Source organism: Cloeon dipterum, chromosome 2 (assembly GCF_949628265.1).
Source record: "Cloeon dipterum chromosome 2, ieCloDipt1.1, whole genome shotgun sequence".
NCBI classification, from domain to species: Eukaryota; Metazoa; Arthropoda; class Insecta; order Ephemeroptera; family Baetidae; genus Cloeon; species Cloeon dipterum.
This window is the reverse complement of record NC_088787.1, coordinates 35,218,619-35,236,124: the sequence shown is the minus strand read 5'-3', so window position 1 is coordinate 35,236,124 and position 17,506 is coordinate 35,218,619. Positions and strand designations below refer to the sequence as shown.

The window sequence follows — 17,506 nt, the reverse complement described above, 5'->3', positions numbered from 1 at the left end:
AGCATAAAAAATGGTCATTGTTTTCTTGTATAATTACGAGCGGCATATTTTTGTTTTTACCAAGAGTGTGGCGTGACCTAGAAGGGTTAGCAAACAATTACTCTGTTTGCCCGTCGTGCGGCGTCCTCGCAGGCAAAACAAGAGCGATAATTTACACCTGTTTGCCAGCATCTCCTGACCAACGCGCGACACGCCAAGACAGCTCGCAAAAAAAGGCTTCAACCGTGTTAATCCGCTTTATTTCTTTAGCACCTATTTTTGCACTGCGTATTAAATAAGTCTGTAATTATTTACGTAACGTGTTTTTGCACCCCGCGGCTTTAGTTCTATTTCTGGCCGTAGATTAGATTATTTTTGCTAATTATTCGAGTGGTAACATTACTCTAAGTTTTAGAGAATTGAAAGACTTGAGATAGTGAAGAAAAAAGTAAAGGATTTGTTGTTATCGTGTGAGTAATTATTTTTAATTCTTTTCGGACACTATTTTGGTAAAGATTACTAAATGCGCATTTTTTCAATAGCTGCGTCGCAGCTGCGACGAGCACCAGCCGAAAATTCGTCCCTAATTGGCTGGCCTTTCAATGTTTTTTTTTCTAATAAATAAAATACAATTCAAGATTTTTTCCGCACACACGTGGCACAACCGACAAATTTTGGCAAGCAATCATTTTTAATTTATCGCTGAGTGAAAGTCAGTGACGCTTGGGCAGCGGAAAATGGATCAGGGTTGTCCGTCAGGTCGCAACCTACGTCACTACCCACCAGAAAAAGGTGGATGAAACTGCCTTAAGATTAAAACGCAATTTCTCTTGTTTGTTTTGATTTCAACATGCCCTTTCAGAGAGAGAAAAAAAACTATAAAATGATAAGAACATATTTTCTGGTGTTTCGCAATTTGTTTGTTTTCGTGTTGATACAGACGAGAAAGAGGCAATTTTGGAGTATTGGAAGGAACGAAAGCGGGGGTGGCTTCGAGTTGGCGGATTCGTTTGGCCGCACGTACGCAACCACCCACCACGCAAGTCTGACGGAGGTACGACAACAAGCCTGCGAGCGATTTGCGGAACCGGAGCACGCAAAAAACTGTCGAAATAATAATTTAATCTGGACCGAATCGGTTAAAACTGGAAAATAAAATAAAATAAATGATTATATAACAGAAAATAATGATTCCAGTCTCCATTTTAGACAGAAACAGAAAGTGAAAGTGTCAAATTTAATGATTGATCATGCGATTAAATTATCTCCTATCTCCAATCGCTCCTCCGAAACGAAATAATAATTATTCTCGACTGCTTTTGCGCACCGCCTGGCGTTCGTTTCGAGAAGTTATCCGAGCACCGCGCGGCAACGGTAGCGCCGCCCGACGGAGTCCCGGCGGACTAGAATGAGCACCAGTGACGTCACGACGTGGAGAACAAACGGCGCCACAGATAGATTGTTGTCGAAACGGCACGGCGACAAGAGGGAAAATAAAAAGAAGAAGAAGTGCAGTTACTCTCAAAGCGAGTTTTGCGTCTCTTCCGATTTTGTCACAATCACGTGCAGCAAGCAGGATTGCCAACTACTATAAATTAATCATCCTCTGGAATTAGATTTATTTATTTTTGTTAACCTGAAGCCTTCCAGCGAGGTTTCTGGAGCAAGCGAACAAAAACACGGAAGAGAAAGCGACTGAAAGTTCTGAGAAGTTCCAGGTTTTGCATTCAGGTCACCGCTCGAATGAAGTCAGTTAGTTGTTGTTTAAATTTTGTTGAAGGACGAGGCAGTACGTATTATTTCATCAAATTAAACGGCTCGTGAGCAGCAAATCGATCAGGGTGAAAATAGCGTGCATCCGGCGCACGTACTTATTTATAAATTTTTTTGCTACCGCCAAGGCTAATTATCTAATTGCGTTTTAATGACGGTAGCCCTCTGGCGGGCGGCGTCTCAATCTCGGAGCTTGGTGCTGCGAACACCAGGCGGCGCAGAGCTGCACTCGCCCCGCGCCGGACCACTCGATATCGTAGGCCAGAGGAATTTTCCACTCGCTATGGTCCTTTTCCCCTTTTCCGAAAGGAAATTGTTCAATGGAGGAATTTTGAATTTATAATTGACGGTCGTTCTTCGATTAAAATTTGCTCATCTCTTACTTCAAAAATTTCCTCATCCTCAAAACCGTCCGAGAAATTGATTTTAATTCAAGAAATATGAGACTTCTCAATTAGTCTTACATTAATTTCGTATTTCAAAATATTGAGTCACATTGTTATCGCCGACGTAAATCTCGACTTAGGAATTAAGATAAGAAATTCATTGAGCGTCACTGATGGTATCGAAAGCGATTCGGCTGTTAAAGGTCGATTGGCCCAGTTCGGCTGACGAATTCCCGCACGCTCTCACTAATTGCTTTTTGCCTCTAATTGGCGACGCTTTTGTTCTCGGCCGGGCAGGAAATCGAATCGCATACGCCTCGAAATTCGGCTGCAATAATTATTCCAGGCAGTAAAACAAAGGGGACGAGAGAATTATTATAAAATGCTTTGAAATTCCTTGAGCTCAAGAGGAGTTCAGCCAAAGTCCCGCACAAATTTAAATTTTTGAGATGGTAAAAAGAGTCAAAATTAATTGTTATAAATTTAAACTTGATATAAATTTGGACTCAAGTCCAGCTGGGATTTTTATTTTTCGAGCACTTATCTAAGAGATTTCAGGAGTTCAGCAGAAGTCCCAACAATTATTTCGAAGGAAAAAACCCTGGTAAAAGATTTAAATCAGTTAAAGGTTTCAAGGCGGTGAAAAAAATCGAGAGAGGACGTTTATAATCAAATATGGAAACTGATAACTTTTGATTAAATCAATGATTTCGAAATTTAACCTCCAAATTCAAGAACAAAATAACAGCCTTCTGGGAAAGATTGCATTTTTTGTTTTTGCCTGAATAAAAACTGGCCACATTTATCTTGTTGCAACTTGTGTCACAACGATATTTCCCATTTTAGGCGAGGAATTTGCCAACTCGTTCGCGCACGATTGCGGAAGCACAATTCACATTTTGACGAATGGGCCAAAGAAGGCACTAGTCGTCCGTCTGCGTCCGTCGCGTCGGCTCAGCGCAGACAAAAAATATTATCAGACAATGAGGAAACCCTGCGGGCGGCGATCGGCGGCGCGAAATCCTTGGCGGCGGCGGCTGCTGCTGGATTTTGGCCGCGAGCATCCGAGCAACTGTTTATTTGAGCGAACAACCTTCCAAGGTCGAGCGGCCCGGCCGCTTCCTCATTCAGCGAGCCGCGCGAGTGAGCCAGACGGGCCGCCCGCCCGCCCGACGCAGCCAGCCAGCCAGGAGCGACCGAACCGACTCACCCGCAAATTGCCGCCGCGCGCACTTCCTTCCGCGCCACTTCCTGCTCCGAAACACACGCTCCCAATGCATGAAACACGGTCAAAAATTTACAGTTCATATTTTCACTCCAGTAAAATTATTTTAAATTGGAGTAAAATGTCAGAATTTTAAGGATTTCCGAATTTGAGGAGTTCAGATGAAGTCATGCATAAAAGTAAATTGTGAGGCAGTATAAAGAGAGAAATAAAATTGCCAAATATTTAAACTTGACTTTAATTCTGATTTTTCCCATTTTACAAAGGGCCTCGGTAATTTTTTAGGAGATCCAGGCTAGATCAAAAGAGTGTTTTTGAGCTCAATTTTTTAGGGTAAAAATTTTAATTTAGTTTCCCGATTCACAAGCCATATTTTTGGGTGGAAAATTCAATAAAAATTATGAATTTAATCAAATTTAAGGGTTGAACTCTTTGAGCTCAATTGGAGCTCAGCCTAAGTCTTGCACAATTCCAAACTTTTTGAGGGTAAAAAGAACTGTATTTAGTTGTTATAGACATGTACTTGATTTTAATTTAGATTTGAGCCAATTTCATCAGTGAGCTCCAATATCTGGAGCTCAAATCATATCTGAGCTGTGATTGAGAGAGAGTTTGTGAGTTTACGAGCTCAGTTTTTATAGGACATCGTTTGATTTGGATTTTAACTTCATTTATTACAGTTCTGGTCTAAAAATTGATCATTAGGCATGAATCCAATTTATATTAAAAGGTCATACGCCTCGAGCTCAATTGGAGTTCAGCCAAAGTCCTGCATTAATCCGAATATTTAGACGGTTAAAAGAGCCTGATTTAATTTATAAAGATATTATCTTGATTTTTACTTGGATTCGAGCCCATTTGACCAGAATCTAGGCAGTTTTTTGGAGCTCCTTGAGCCTGGATTGACCTTAACAAATAAAAACAGCTTTGTTTAATTCATTTATCAGCTGCTCAGCTCAAGGCTTGACTTCCAGCTTTAAGGATAAACAATTCAGTCAAATTTTAAAGTTTCCTCATATTTTATATTTTATCTATGAATCACAAGCGAACGAGTTCCTATAAAAACTTGAACCAGGAAGCCCATGCGGAATGTTTGCCCGAAGGAATTCCTGCCAGCTGCAATGGGAAACTCCATGTTGGAGCTAAGCGGTCGCATAAATCAGCGTCGGCCTTTTGAAGTTGCACCGCGGCAATTCCTCCACGCCGCCAAAATTAAGCTGTCAAAACAAACGAGATGGTAGGTTGTGGCTCGAGTGCTGGCGTCCGGCCAACGACACTCGACTCTGCCATTGTCCGCGCGGCCTCACTTCGATACACGTAATAATATTTTTGAAACACTTTTCAAGAGCTGAAAACAACTCGGTGGCAAACAGCAGGATTATGTTCGGCGCTGATAACGACGCGATTAACTCTGTCATGAATGGATGGGCGCCGAATGAATGGGACGATTTTACTTCGAATTAATAATGGCCTAGATCTTACAATTAGGACTATGATAATCTTGTTAAGCGCTGCACCATAGATAAAATTCAGGGTTTTTTCGAATGATAACCAGCAACTTTCCAACTTCCGCTGGTTGTTTTAAAAAATTTTGCGAGATAATGACCACGTGGTAAGAAAATTCACGTTTGCTGCACGTGACAATGTGGCAAAGTCGAGTTTTTCGTTACGAGCGGCAATCAAAGAGCGTCCTTATTTCGAATTACGGTCGCTCTGACGAGTGAGCGAGCTCCTCTCATTCATTCATTATCAGAGAGAGTTTCAACAGCGCCGCGACCGAAATAACGCAGTTTCGCGGCCGTGGCGCAAATCAGATTAGCGCAGACTATGTGTGTGTGCGGTGTTATTTTTTTCCTTTTATTTATTTCTCGCTGCAAAAGTGCACACGCGAAGAGCAGCGCTTTCGACGGCTTCCTCTCGCGTCGGTTTTTCCGCAGATTCGCGAAAAAAACGTCCTTGAGCAGGTGTGCGACACGGCCATCATCTCTTTCTTGGCCGCTGTCCACCGCGGAGGGCAATTATCGCGTCCTTGGCGAGAGAAAAGAAGAGTCTCGTCCAGAGATTGCGAAAACTGTTTGTTGCTTTCAAGGAGAAATCGGGTCATTTGACGCAGAAAAAAAAATACAGTACCACCCAAACAAAGTCAGTCTATTAATAATAAATTATTTAAATTAATATGCCTCGTAATTGAGTGTGTTTGCAAGCCGATCCATTTGGTTGGATAATAACCGCGGCTCGACCTTGCCCGGCGTTTATCGCACACATGATCTATGCGAATCAAGCAGGAAGTCGGCGTTTTCGCTCGACCGAATTCGAGCAAGAAAGGGTACGACACAAATAATTATCATTAGAAGCAGCCATTTCTTTTCATTTTATTTAAATTTTATTTACACGACATTCTCGTGTTTGCGCTTGTTGTTGAAAGTCAAGGCCGCGTGTCTCGGGTGATTTGTGCACGGAGCGACACGCGAGTGCAAGATGCAAAATAAAGGTTTTTGGTGTCTGGCACCGACGACGGCGACGGCGACGACGGACGAGTCTCCAATCCGATCGACCTTCGGCTCTTTGCTCCGGTGCTCGCGAGGCATTCGCACCGACGTTTCACTCGGCTCGTGTGCCTGCTCGCAACTGAATAAACCCACCTTGGCATCGCCACTGCGGGGAGTGCAAATTGCGAGGCCGTTAAATTTTATTTGGGGCTGGTGCTTCATTAAGAGAAAGCTGTAAAATTTAAGAACCAGAGAAAGATTTTTAAAGTAGTAAAAAAATATATATTTAATTGTTTAAATTGGTTTTTTGTCAGCCGTAAAAATAGACGAAAGCTATCATTTGGACGTTTAAATTTTGAAACAGTTAAATTAGACAATCGAGCCGTAGAAATTGCATTTTTATGGGTTAAAATTTGTAATTCAGCCTCAAGAATGTACACAGTCAGCCGTGAAAATGGGAAATTCACCCACAAAAATTGAAAATGAGCCGTATAAATGGACATCCAGCCTTAAAAATGATATTTCAGCCGTCAAAATAGACAGTCGGCCGTAAAAACGGAGAGTCAGCCGTAAAAATAATGAAAATCCAGCAGTAAAAATTGACAGTCCTCTGTAAAAATGGACAGTCGGTCATAAAAATGGTCAGTAAGCCGTAATAATGGACGGCCAGCCGTCAAAATGGACATCCAGCCGTGAAAATGGACATCCAGCCGTCAAAATTGACATCCAGCCGTCAAAATTGACATCCAGCCGTCAAAATTGCACATTTTGTCTCATAGTCTGCCTTAGAAATAGACAATAAACCGTGAAATTGGATGTTCAGCTTTAAAATTGCACGATTTGGCGATAAAAATAGGAAATCCAGCCGTAAATAAAGAATATCGGCCATAAAAATGGACAACCAGCCGCCAAAATTGCGGGTAAATATCTGTTCCTCAGCCATAAAAATAAAAAATGGAGGTTCACCAGTCAAAATTGCACTTCTTTGGCGGAAAAATCGGTTACTCAGCCGTAATTAACAGATATTAAGTAAATTATTCCATAAAAATTGCCAGTTTGTGCAAATTAAGAGTGATCAAACACACTTAAGTGCGAAAATTGCCTCTTTTTCTCCAACGGATGACGCAAAAAGCCGCCGAGTGAAAACATTGGCGTGCGGCACCCTGAAGGGTCCCCCGTTTATGAGACTTTTTTGCTTTGCTCCGGCGGGCGGGCGGGCGGGCGGGCGGCCGATGAGAACCAGTTTTGCGGATCGCGTCACGCGCACCTCGTGCCGCCCAATTAGCGAATGCGTCGTGCGAACATCTCGCTCTCGGGTCAGTCTGCGCGGCGGTTATCTCGGCCGTTTGTTTACGTTCCGGTGGCCGTTTCGCGGGCGCCACTCGCTTGCTTGCTTGCTTGCTTCGGGCCAATTTCGTCAGCGATAAAAGTCCGAGCAGAAAGACAGCAGAGAGAGCGAGAGAGCAAAAAAGCCACATCATTAGCGGAATATTGTGCGGCGTAGTTTCCCCAAAATGCAAGGTTGCCGTCTTGCGCGTCCGACGAGTTAATTATTCATAACAAATATTAATTAAAAAAACAAATTTCTTTTAGCGAGACCTTGCTACTTAAAGAGCAGACGAGTGCAAATAATTCGCTGACAATTAGCAAGAAGAGATAGAGAGAGACAAGTAGTCGTTGCTAATGGTTCGCGTGTCTCGGGACACTTTGGCACTGGCCAGACAGAACAAACCAACTTATTTCGGTTGGCGGCGACGTTGCTGCCTCGCAGCTCGCACTGGCCTATTGATCCGGCGGCGGGCGGACCGGACGGGGAGGGGCGGCCCCGGGGGTGGCCCCAACAGCTGATGCATGTACAGTCTGATGCACGCATCAATCTCGGCAACCACCCACGCTTATTAAGACAACAACCGTGCCGCCTGATAATTAATTCGATTAGTCCGCCTTAATTCGACGTAGGAAGAGGGTGGGTGTTGTGGTATTCCTGATTTTGATTGGATTTTCATCAGATTCACCACAGTTTTGACATGCCAGCCGTCAAATTGGACAATGTGAGGTGCAGTTTGAAGGAAAACTGTCAAAATTGGACAGTCAGCCCTTAAATCAGACTAAATTTGGTCTAGAAGCTATCAAAATAGGAATGCCGGCCACCAATGTCTGACAGTCAGCCGCAAATTGGACATTTTATCTAAAATCAAGGCTCTTTAAGCCGGAAATTCATTCAGAGAAAATTTTTGTTGACAATTATTTAGAATTCAGACGAGAAATTCAGAATTTGGACATTAAATCAGCCGTCAAATTGGACAGGCAACCTTATCAATCAGTAAATTTTACAACCAGCTGTCGATTTTTAGACAGTTAGCCGTTAAATCAGACTAAATTTGGTCTAGAAACTATCAAAACGGGAATTCCAGCCACCAATGTCTGACAGTCAGCCGCAAATTGGACATTTTACCAAAAACCATGACTCTCTAAGCCGGAATTTCATCTGGAGAAAAATTTTCCTGAGAATTATTGTTAAATTTTGACAATTGCAGCCGTCACAACCTGACACTCAGCCGAAAGGTCAAAATTAGAGGTCTCAGCCACAGGATTTAAGGCGGCGGCTGGCCATTTCACCGGCGACTAGCGGCTGGCGCACCAGACAATCATTAAAACGTAAAGTTTGAAATCATTTCCTGTACTTTTTTAATATTTGATCGCTTTTTACCGGCGGCTGGCGAGGCTGGCGTGGCTTAGCCAGATTCACGGAGGCTGACGGCTGCCCACGTGACCCAAAATTTTCCGGCTGGCTGATACCTATAGTCAAAATCAGTTGAGTAGGTATAGAAAATGAGACAATCAGCCGTAAAATTGTGAAGCCAGCCCCCAAAACCTGGTAGTTCATTTAGAACAAAATTTAACAGTGAGTCACCAAACAGGGAAGTGATTAATCGAAATCTGACTCACATCTTTCTAAAATTAATCAGGGAGTCAGCCACAAAATAAAATGAGAGCTCAGTCAGCCGCAAAATTTGACTCTCAGTCTCAGCCACCAATTATGAAAATTTATGGATTATTAAAAAATTATTTTGGACAATATCAGACCTTTACTTGATTTTTAATCGATTCAGCCGCAAAATTGGACAAGAATGTTTCTCTCAGCCGCAAATTCTGGCAGTGAGCCGTCAAGGCGGCCAGCCAGCCTCCAATCAAGATATCCGATCCGTTAACAAATTTTTCCGACCGCAGTTTATCTGCATCCGGCGTCTAAAGTGAATGGAATGGAGTCGGATTTAAAGCCGGAAGAACGAGAGAGTCAGCGGTCGGCGGCGGCGGCGGCGACAACTTCCCCGAACGCGGTTTCCCGCAATGCCATTTTTTTCCAAACGGGGTGGCCGATCACGCACTCTATTCCAAGAGAGAGACAGAGAAAGAGGATAACAAGTGGCCAAGTGTCGAGCCAGTGAGCAGGCGGGCACAAACAATTTTATATTCGATCGCGCGGCGAGCCGAGGGCCACGTGTTCGAGCGCGGCCGGCGAAAGGCGAAAATAGCCAGCCCCCATTGATGCGCCGGCCGGAATTGTGTCCGAAGTCTGCGTTGGCGCAAATAGCCCGTTGCCGCGACCAACGCACTGTCGGGTAATTGGAGGCGCAAAGAAAATGTGTGCCAAGGGTGCTGCTGCTGCTGCTGCTGCTGCGTGTTCGCGAAAAAAGCAGAGAAGACACATGCTCAGCAGCAGCTGTTGCCGAACCGACAGTTTCCCTCTCGCAAAGTACCACTTTAGCGGCGCGCCCTTGAACACGGCGCTGCTGAAAAATAGCGCTTTTCGCCACGACACCACGGCCAGAGACTCGTGTAAATCGCATTTCGCGCTTTCGCACTCTTTTTTAAATAAATAAATAAATCAAAATTTACACGCGAAGTTTTTATTTAAAGCTGGCAGCGATTCTGATTGGCCGGGCTCCAGCAGACGCCATTTAATTATTTACGTTGATGCGCAGTGACAAATTAATTTATCTAGAATTTAGAATAAATAATTGAGCAGATTAAAAGTTAATCGTGAGCATTCCGACGGCTCCAGACAGGCGCCGTCGACGCAAACCACGTATCGCTTACGCCCTTCGACGCTGCAATCGATCCCCAAGCTGATCACGCACGCTCCAACATCCTTTAAAGTTGATGCAGAGACAAAATTGTATTTCTTTAAAGTCCCGCTAGACTTGCTCTAGAAGAGCCGTAAAAATCCAGGCTCGAAATTAAAAGAGAAAAAATCAGGAATATTAAAAGTATTGTTGTTTTTGAGCACTTTTATCTATATTAAATGAAAAAAACAAAAAGACAAACAGCGTGAGACTTTCCTCGAGTCAGCAACGCTGGCGTTATCGTGCGGCCGATAACTATGCTTTTGCTGAGACACGGAGCGCAAAAACGTGAAAATGCACTTTTTGAAATAATCGAATCAGTTAGTAAATTTCTTTTTTATTTTTTGCTGAAAGCGCGGCGGAATTCTCGTGATTCACCCTGCTTGCTCAGCCGGGTGACTCACACGGGGATGAAACTCGCCCGCTACTCTCACCCACGGGCGGGCGGTCGGTCGGTCGGTCGGGTCGGCCGGCAAGTGGGGGGTGAATGAACTCTCCCACTTGGCTCGAATTGCGTCATTTTTTGAGTCGTTAAAATGTAACATGCGTGAGGTAATTTAAAGTGGCTCTTAAAATCGTTTCAGGTGGCCCCAACGCTGGTTGGGAAAAAATACAAGTTGTATATTTTTTTTACTTAATAAGTTTCTAAAAATTCAATAAAAACTGTCCTTAAAAATCCACTTTCAAATCTAACTTAAAAAGAATTTTTTAATTAAATCCTAGCATTTAATTCCTGACTTCCTTTTATTTAATTAAAAGGAAAAAATCCCTTTAATTTCAGTTTTAAGAATTTTTAATTTATATCTGATCAATTTTTTTTTTAAATTTCAAGTGTAAATAGGCTTATCCGAGACAGTATTTACAGAAAAAAACTGGTAAGAAATTAAAAACAAGAAGTTACATAAACAATTATCAAGTCGATTGTGAAATCGGGGGAAATAATATATTACGAAAATAAAAATAAAAAACACGATTTTCGAAACCGACGGAAGTTTTGTCCCAATTATAGACGCGAAATGCTGCATTTCCTCCAATTTGCGGTGCGAGTGAAGTGATTCTACCGATCGAGACACACGCGCGAGATAGAAAGAATTACAAAAAAAGCACGGCTTTCGTGCGCCTACCTTTCAGACTCGTCGGCGTGGTTGGCCTGCAGCTCCTCGGAGGTGAGTAGCTCCTGCGGGGCGATGGCCGCGACGGCCGCGGCGGCGGCTGCAGCCTCTTGCGGCTGCTGCGGCTGTTCTTCGTGGTGCGTAGGGCCGTTTAGGGGGCCGTTGACGTAGGGGTAGGGGGCGGAAGGGCCGTTCGCCAGCGGTTTCGCTTGCTGCGCCTGGATTTGCGGCTGCTGCGGCTGAATCTGCGGCTGGATTTGCGGCTGGGGCTGCTGCGGTTGTTGGATCACCGGTTGCGGCTGTTGTTGTAATTGCGGCTGTTGTTGTTGAATTTGCGGCTGTTGTTGTTGGATTTGCGGCTGTTGTTGTTGGATTTGCGGCTGTTGTTGTTGGATTTGCGGCTGTTGCTGTTGGATCTGCGGCTGCTGCGGCTGGATTTGCGGCTGCTGCGGCTGCATCTGCGGCTGGAAGGGCGCCGGGATGCTGGTGGGCACCATCTGCGGCTGCGGCTGCAGGATCTGCATGGGCATGGGCTGCGGCTGGTATTGCGGCTGCGGCGGCTGTTGCGGCTGCTGCACCATGTAGTCCTGGTACGTCGGCTGAGTGAACGTGTTCGCCATCGAGGTCTGCGGCACGAATTGCATCTGCGGCTGCGGCTTGGGCTGGTAGAGCGGCTGGTAGGCGGCCGGCTGCGGCTGTTGCGGCTGCATCATCTGCTGGAAGTCGGTCTGCACGTAGGTGACCTGCGGCTGCTGCTGGTACTGGCCGTTCGGCGGCGGCTGCTGCTGCGTGAACTGCGGCTGTTGGAACGCCGATGGCTGGGTGACGAACGGCTGGAAGCCCTGCTGCGGCTGCGGCGGCTGTTGGTTGATGAAGCCGGCCGGCTGCGACATGGCCTTCTGCGCGGCCTGCGGCTGCTGCTGCTGCGGCTGTTGGACGAACGGTTGCTGCTGCGGCTGCTGCTGCACGAACGGCTGTTGCTGCTGTTGCGGCGGCTGCTGTTGTTGCTGCTGCACCGGCTGCGGCTGCTGCACCAGCGGCTGCATCGGATTGCTGGCGAAGCTCGACGGCTGCGACATGGGCTGCGGCACGTAGCCCTGCATGGGCTGCTGCGGTTGCGGCTGGAAGGCCTGCGGCTTGGCCACGTAGCCCTGCGGCTTCTGCACGAACGTCGGCTGCTGCAGCGGCTTGACGAACTGCTGCGGCGGCGGCGGGGTGGATCGCACCGCCTCCTGCAGGTGCTGCGGCGGCACCCTGGTGGCCGCCTCCACCTCCGCCTCCTCGGGGGCGGCCGGCGGCTCCTCGGGGGCGGCGGCCGGCGCCATGTTGTGGTCCAGGAAGTCCATGCACGTCCAGCGGCCGCGCTTGAACGGCTCCGTGCTCTCGATTTTCACCACCTTGAATATAAAAAACAAAAGTTAATAAATACCCTGAACGCAGGTTGGATTTGTCTCACCTTAAAGCGGTCGTTCTTGCAGGGCTGGTCCTTGTGGTCGGCCTCCTTGGCCTCGTGCGGCCCGTCGGCATTGGCGGGCCCGACGAGGGCCAGTCCGTACTGGGCGCTGGTGGGGATGACGGGCGCCGACGCCGTGCCGGTCTGTCCGAAGGCCGTGAAGATCTCGTCCCTGGAGAAGGACGCGTCCTCGGAGAAGGAGGGCGTCTCCAGGTCGGTGGCCCTCGACTCGGTGTGCGACTCGTCGAGGTCGTCGGCCGAGTCGTCGCCGGCGTCGGTGCTGACGCGCGTCACCGACGTGATCTGGAAGGAGGGGCCCTTCTTCGGCTGCGGCGGCTGCACCAACGGCTGCTGCTTCGGCTCGGACAGCCGCAGGGTCTCGCTGGTGGTGCGACTCGGCGCCTTGCTTTGCTGCTTGCTGTCGGCCATGGCTCGTGCTCGGGGCTGCGGGGGTCGGCTATTCGGCCGGCCGTGACATGCCGCCGCCGACGAATTCGACACACACGCACTCACTCGAAACACGGACGCACTCACTCGCGGCGGCGGCCACCACTCTGCGTGCAAGCGCTATTATCCTGCCTTGCCGTCGACACACACACACACACACAAATGGGGTCTGCCTCGGCCAGCAGTCATGGCCGCCCGCCCACCGGTTGCTCCTACTCGCCGCTCGCTCGCCGATGGCGCCACCAGCCGACTCGGCCGGTTCGCCGGCGTTCCGCCATTCGCCGCCAGGTGCCACCGCGGTAAGACGGTCTTTCAGCGCGGGAAACAGCCTCACCCGTTCATTGCGGGTTCGGATTCATGACTGTTCTCAACTTTTTCTCTTCGATTTTATCAATTTTTCTTACTTTTTTAATAATAATTTCACTCCGTATTGATTTAAAAAATAAAAATGTATTTATTTTGTCGTCAAAACATTCTGGTGTAGGCAAGGACCAAGTAATTCCTGCAGTCCGAATAAACTTTTCCATTCACCGCAACAGAGCATACGCCGCCACGGAGCTGCCAGAATAATAAATTAAAAATTAATCCAATTAATTAATCAAAGATTGCGATGATTTTGATCGGCATGATTATTTTATTGTTTTGATCAGCTGTGGTCAGCTGGTCAGCATTTCCCCACTACTCACGATCAAAACAAAAGAAAATTATAGTTTTCTTAAGTTTTTTAGTGCTGATTTGGATTTCTGGTTCCTTTTTGTGCTTAATTAATATGAGAAAATGGGATAGTACAAATTTTATTTTGGACGCAATGAATGATAATGAACCATTCGTGCTGAAAAGTCAATATTTTTGTAGCTAAATCAACTTCGCGGGACTAAATTATTTACTATATAAAGTTATAAAATTACGTTCATAAGTAAAATTTACTTGCCGTTTTAGCAGTCCACGTAAGAGAACGCAGAAGTTGTGTCCAAAAGAGCCCGTTTCAAGAAGACGAGTCACTCTCTAGCTGAATCGTAGCTGAATCACGGTTGATTTTCGTGTGGTACTCATTCAAACATTCATAGTCCATAATTTTGCTGTATGTACTTTAAACTTTGCTCCTTTGTTTATTTATACAATAACAACAAAGGTCTGAAAGGAAAGGATATATTATTCATTCTTCTGATGGAGCTTTAACTTTTGCTTTAAAAATATATAAATACCTGATGATGGTTGAGGAAAATTCACTGGATAAAATACAAATTTTTTTTAAATCACAATAAATCAAAAAATATATTATTTTTATAATTGTAAATATTGACAGTACCCAAAATAATAGTAATTAAAAAAATCTGAAAACATCTTGACTTCCCGCATTGAACTAAAGGGGTGTTTAGGGGATGATTACAATAATTTATAATATTTTTAAGGAGTCAAAAAGGCGATTTCAAAGGAGGAGAAACATCATGACGATTCTCATAAAAAGACTTCTTGATTTAGCTTTATGAGGTTTTATTCAACTTTTTTAATGTCTGTAAGATCATATATTCACCGCCTGATTTATTTTTAAAACAAAAATTTTCATGTTACTCAAAGAGCTTTTTAATTCAGAAAATCCGGAAGATATTGTTTAGTTATGAGAGTAAATATTTATGAAGTTATCCATTTTTTAAATTAATCTTTGAATTTTTGCAAAGAAAATGACCAATTTTTTATTTTTTATCAAAAATCTTAATTAACAATACAGCAAAAATCAATTTGATTCACTTTAATATTCATAAAGCTTAAATAAATATTAAAATATGTGTAATTTTAAAATTACACATTAATTATGAAATTTAAAATAATTAAAATTTGTTGAGGCAAAACACAAAACAGGCTCATCTGGAGAAAGGAGAGCAGGGAATTTAAGTGTGCGCCAGCCGCTTTGCTCCAGAGAGTAATTTGTTTCGCTCACAACTCACAAATTGATGTCGCTTCTCATTTGTGACCCTCCAAAATTACAAACCAAACGAAATTACTGCAAATCGGACAGTTTGGTCTGAAATTTCATATTTATCATTTATGCTGGTAAATTTGATAACAATAAAAATACGCGGTTGGAAATTTAATTTAAAAGCCGTATTTTTGGGTGAACATCTGCGAAAGATTTTGCTGCAATGAAGCTCTTTTGTTTGGGTTCTGTTGGTACGATATTTTAAAATAATTCAAAATTATAATTTTTGGAGCGGGGGCGAGTGATGGCGAAAACCGAACTCTGCCATTCGCACATAGACAATTAAAACATAGCCCTCATCCCCTCAAGATCTCTTGCATGTGTCCTTCCTCGCTTTAAAAAACTATAAAGTGACGGTGGAATAGATCTGTCTCAAAATAATATGAATGCGAGAAGTGGGCATGCGTGAAAGCTGGCTGGATCTGCCAAAGAAGTCATACGTACAGGAGAGGTCTCTCTGCAAGTGCTCAAACCAGCTCTAACGCATGCGCAGTTCTCACATAAACGTTCATATTGTTTTGGCGGGAAAAAAGTTCGCATGTCGCGCTGCACTTTTTGATCGGAAAAAATCCATTTAACCTAAATTTGACCCTCAAGAATCGATTGGTGAAACTTCAGCAAAGACGGTCTTTAAAAGAAGTAAAAAAGTTGTTAGTACATTTTGAACTCTAGTACGTGAGCTAAAGAGTCCCTTTGCTGTTGTTAGGTGCAAGGACTACTTATTTTGTCACGTTAGAAATTCCAGACCAACAACTTGAGACGTTTGGGTGATGTGAAGGAATAATATTAAACATTTATTTATTCTCTTTGGCCGGTCGTGAACCACATCTGAAGTAAAATCGCTTTTCATAAAATGTTTATTCCACAGTAAGAAAATCATTTTAAAACTAGCTATTTTTGGGTTTGCCATAATTTTTGTCAAAAAACAAAATGAAAATTTAGGAGATAAAAACAAAATTGTATTTTTTACGCAAGATTTTCACCAGCGCCTTTTTAAAAAAAGGAATCGTGTCGTAATTTGGGTGGGGGTTCCCACCCCTCACACCTTCCAGTTCGTTAGGGGAAGCCAGTTCGAGTCTAAAGGTGGGAAAATTTTTTAATATAAAAACAGTCAAAATTTAAAATAGTCTTGTTTTTAAGCTTTAAATAAGATTTTCGTATTATTTAATTTGAAAATTCATTTGAAATTTTCATTAAAAAAGCCTTTCATACTTTCTTTTAATTATTATCGTGTTGAATTTTAAACTTCAAACCTTCTTTTTTCATTTAAATTTTTTGGAAGGAAGACTGAGAAAAATGGTTCCAGATTATTATTTAAAAAATCAAGAATGCACAATAATGGAGTCTTATTAATTGTAAGTTTGTTAAACACCTAAAATTTTAATAATATTTTGGCGGGAAAAAAGTTTTTTATTGAAAAATATCCACTGTATTTAATGTGACCCTCAGGTGTGCTCAGAATCTTTATCAAAAAGACGATATTTAAATTTGAAAAATGAAATAATGGATTTATTAATTTTTTTAATATATTTACCTGCATTTTTCATTAATTGTCAAATTTAAAATAATCAAATTGAACAAAAAGTTACTCTTTCATTTAATTTTAGTGCCTTCAAAAGCCAAGAAATGATTACACTAATCAAGATTAATTAAGCGATCCATTTATGTGCGGCAAACAAGAAACTTGCTCGTGCTCGCGAGGGCGTCGGCGAATAAATAAATAAACAACAAACAAAAGCTGAAATAATTTTGCATCTTTGCACCCTCTATGTGCTCTTCTCTTAATGCACAGCTGCAAGTGCACAGCGACTTATCTGATATTTTAAAAGATTAAAAGTCTGGGTGCCCATTCCCAGGGTGGCACACGAGAGTTGCTTCTTATTGCACGTGTGTGTGTGTGTATTAATTAATATGCATATAGACGGAGAGAAGCAGCAGCACTTGTATAGCTGTGAAAACAAACAGCAAAACGGTTTCGCAACGTGCTGGCTGGCTGGCTGACTCTCCCTCTCGTCTGTGCATTAATTATTTCGACGGCGAGGCGAACAAACGAACAAACAGTTTGCCTGCAGAGTAAAATAACAGCCGCTCGCTGTGTTCGTAACCTTTCTTATCAGAGCCGGTTCCTTTTCTTCTCTTTGCTTTTATTAACACACACACGCACGCACGCGACGAAGCAAACTATTTTTAGCAAGTCTGACACGCGAGTGCGAAATTTAATGCAAATTGAAGCCGTCTTATCAGTTAAAAATAGCAGCGCAGACACTGCTCTCTCTTTTGTAATCTCTCCAAGTTTTATTTATTGCAATGTGAGAAGTGAGAAAAGCTTTTTAAATAGAGAATGGAGAGAAAATTGGTTTGACGACAGAATAATTTACTTAATTCACTTTAATAAAATTATATTTAATAAATATTTATATTTTAATTTAAATATTTGAATCGGTTTACTCATTTTTAGTCACTTTTCTATATTTTTTATAAAATATTTTTAGTTGTTTGTTCAAATTGGTGAAATATTCTTTGTATATTTTATTCAT

At 43.5% G+C, this 17,506-nt stretch overlaps 1 protein-coding gene across 2 annotated transcripts in view; it reads right to left on the bottom strand.

Annotated features, from left to right (window-relative positions):
- Positions 1 to 13,194, bottom strand: part of bun (bunched) — a 47,520-nt gene extending 34,326 nt beyond the window's left edge. Inside the window, exons 1-2 of one of the 2 annotated variants that reach the window (XM_065481507.1) lie at positions 12,548 to 13,194; positions 11,104 to 12,488 (exon numbers count right to left, since the gene is read on the bottom strand). In XM_065481507.1, the coding sequence (XP_065337579.1) occupies positions 11,104 to 12,488; positions 12,548 to 12,973 (1,811 nt within the window). In that variant the 5' untranslated portion in view covers positions 12,974 to 13,194. The remainder of the gene's footprint in view (positions 1 to 11,103; positions 12,489 to 12,547) is intronic. The other variant, XM_065481508.1, reaches the window with a different exon arrangement.
- Between the last annotated feature and the right edge of the window lie 4,312 nt (positions 13,195 to 17,506).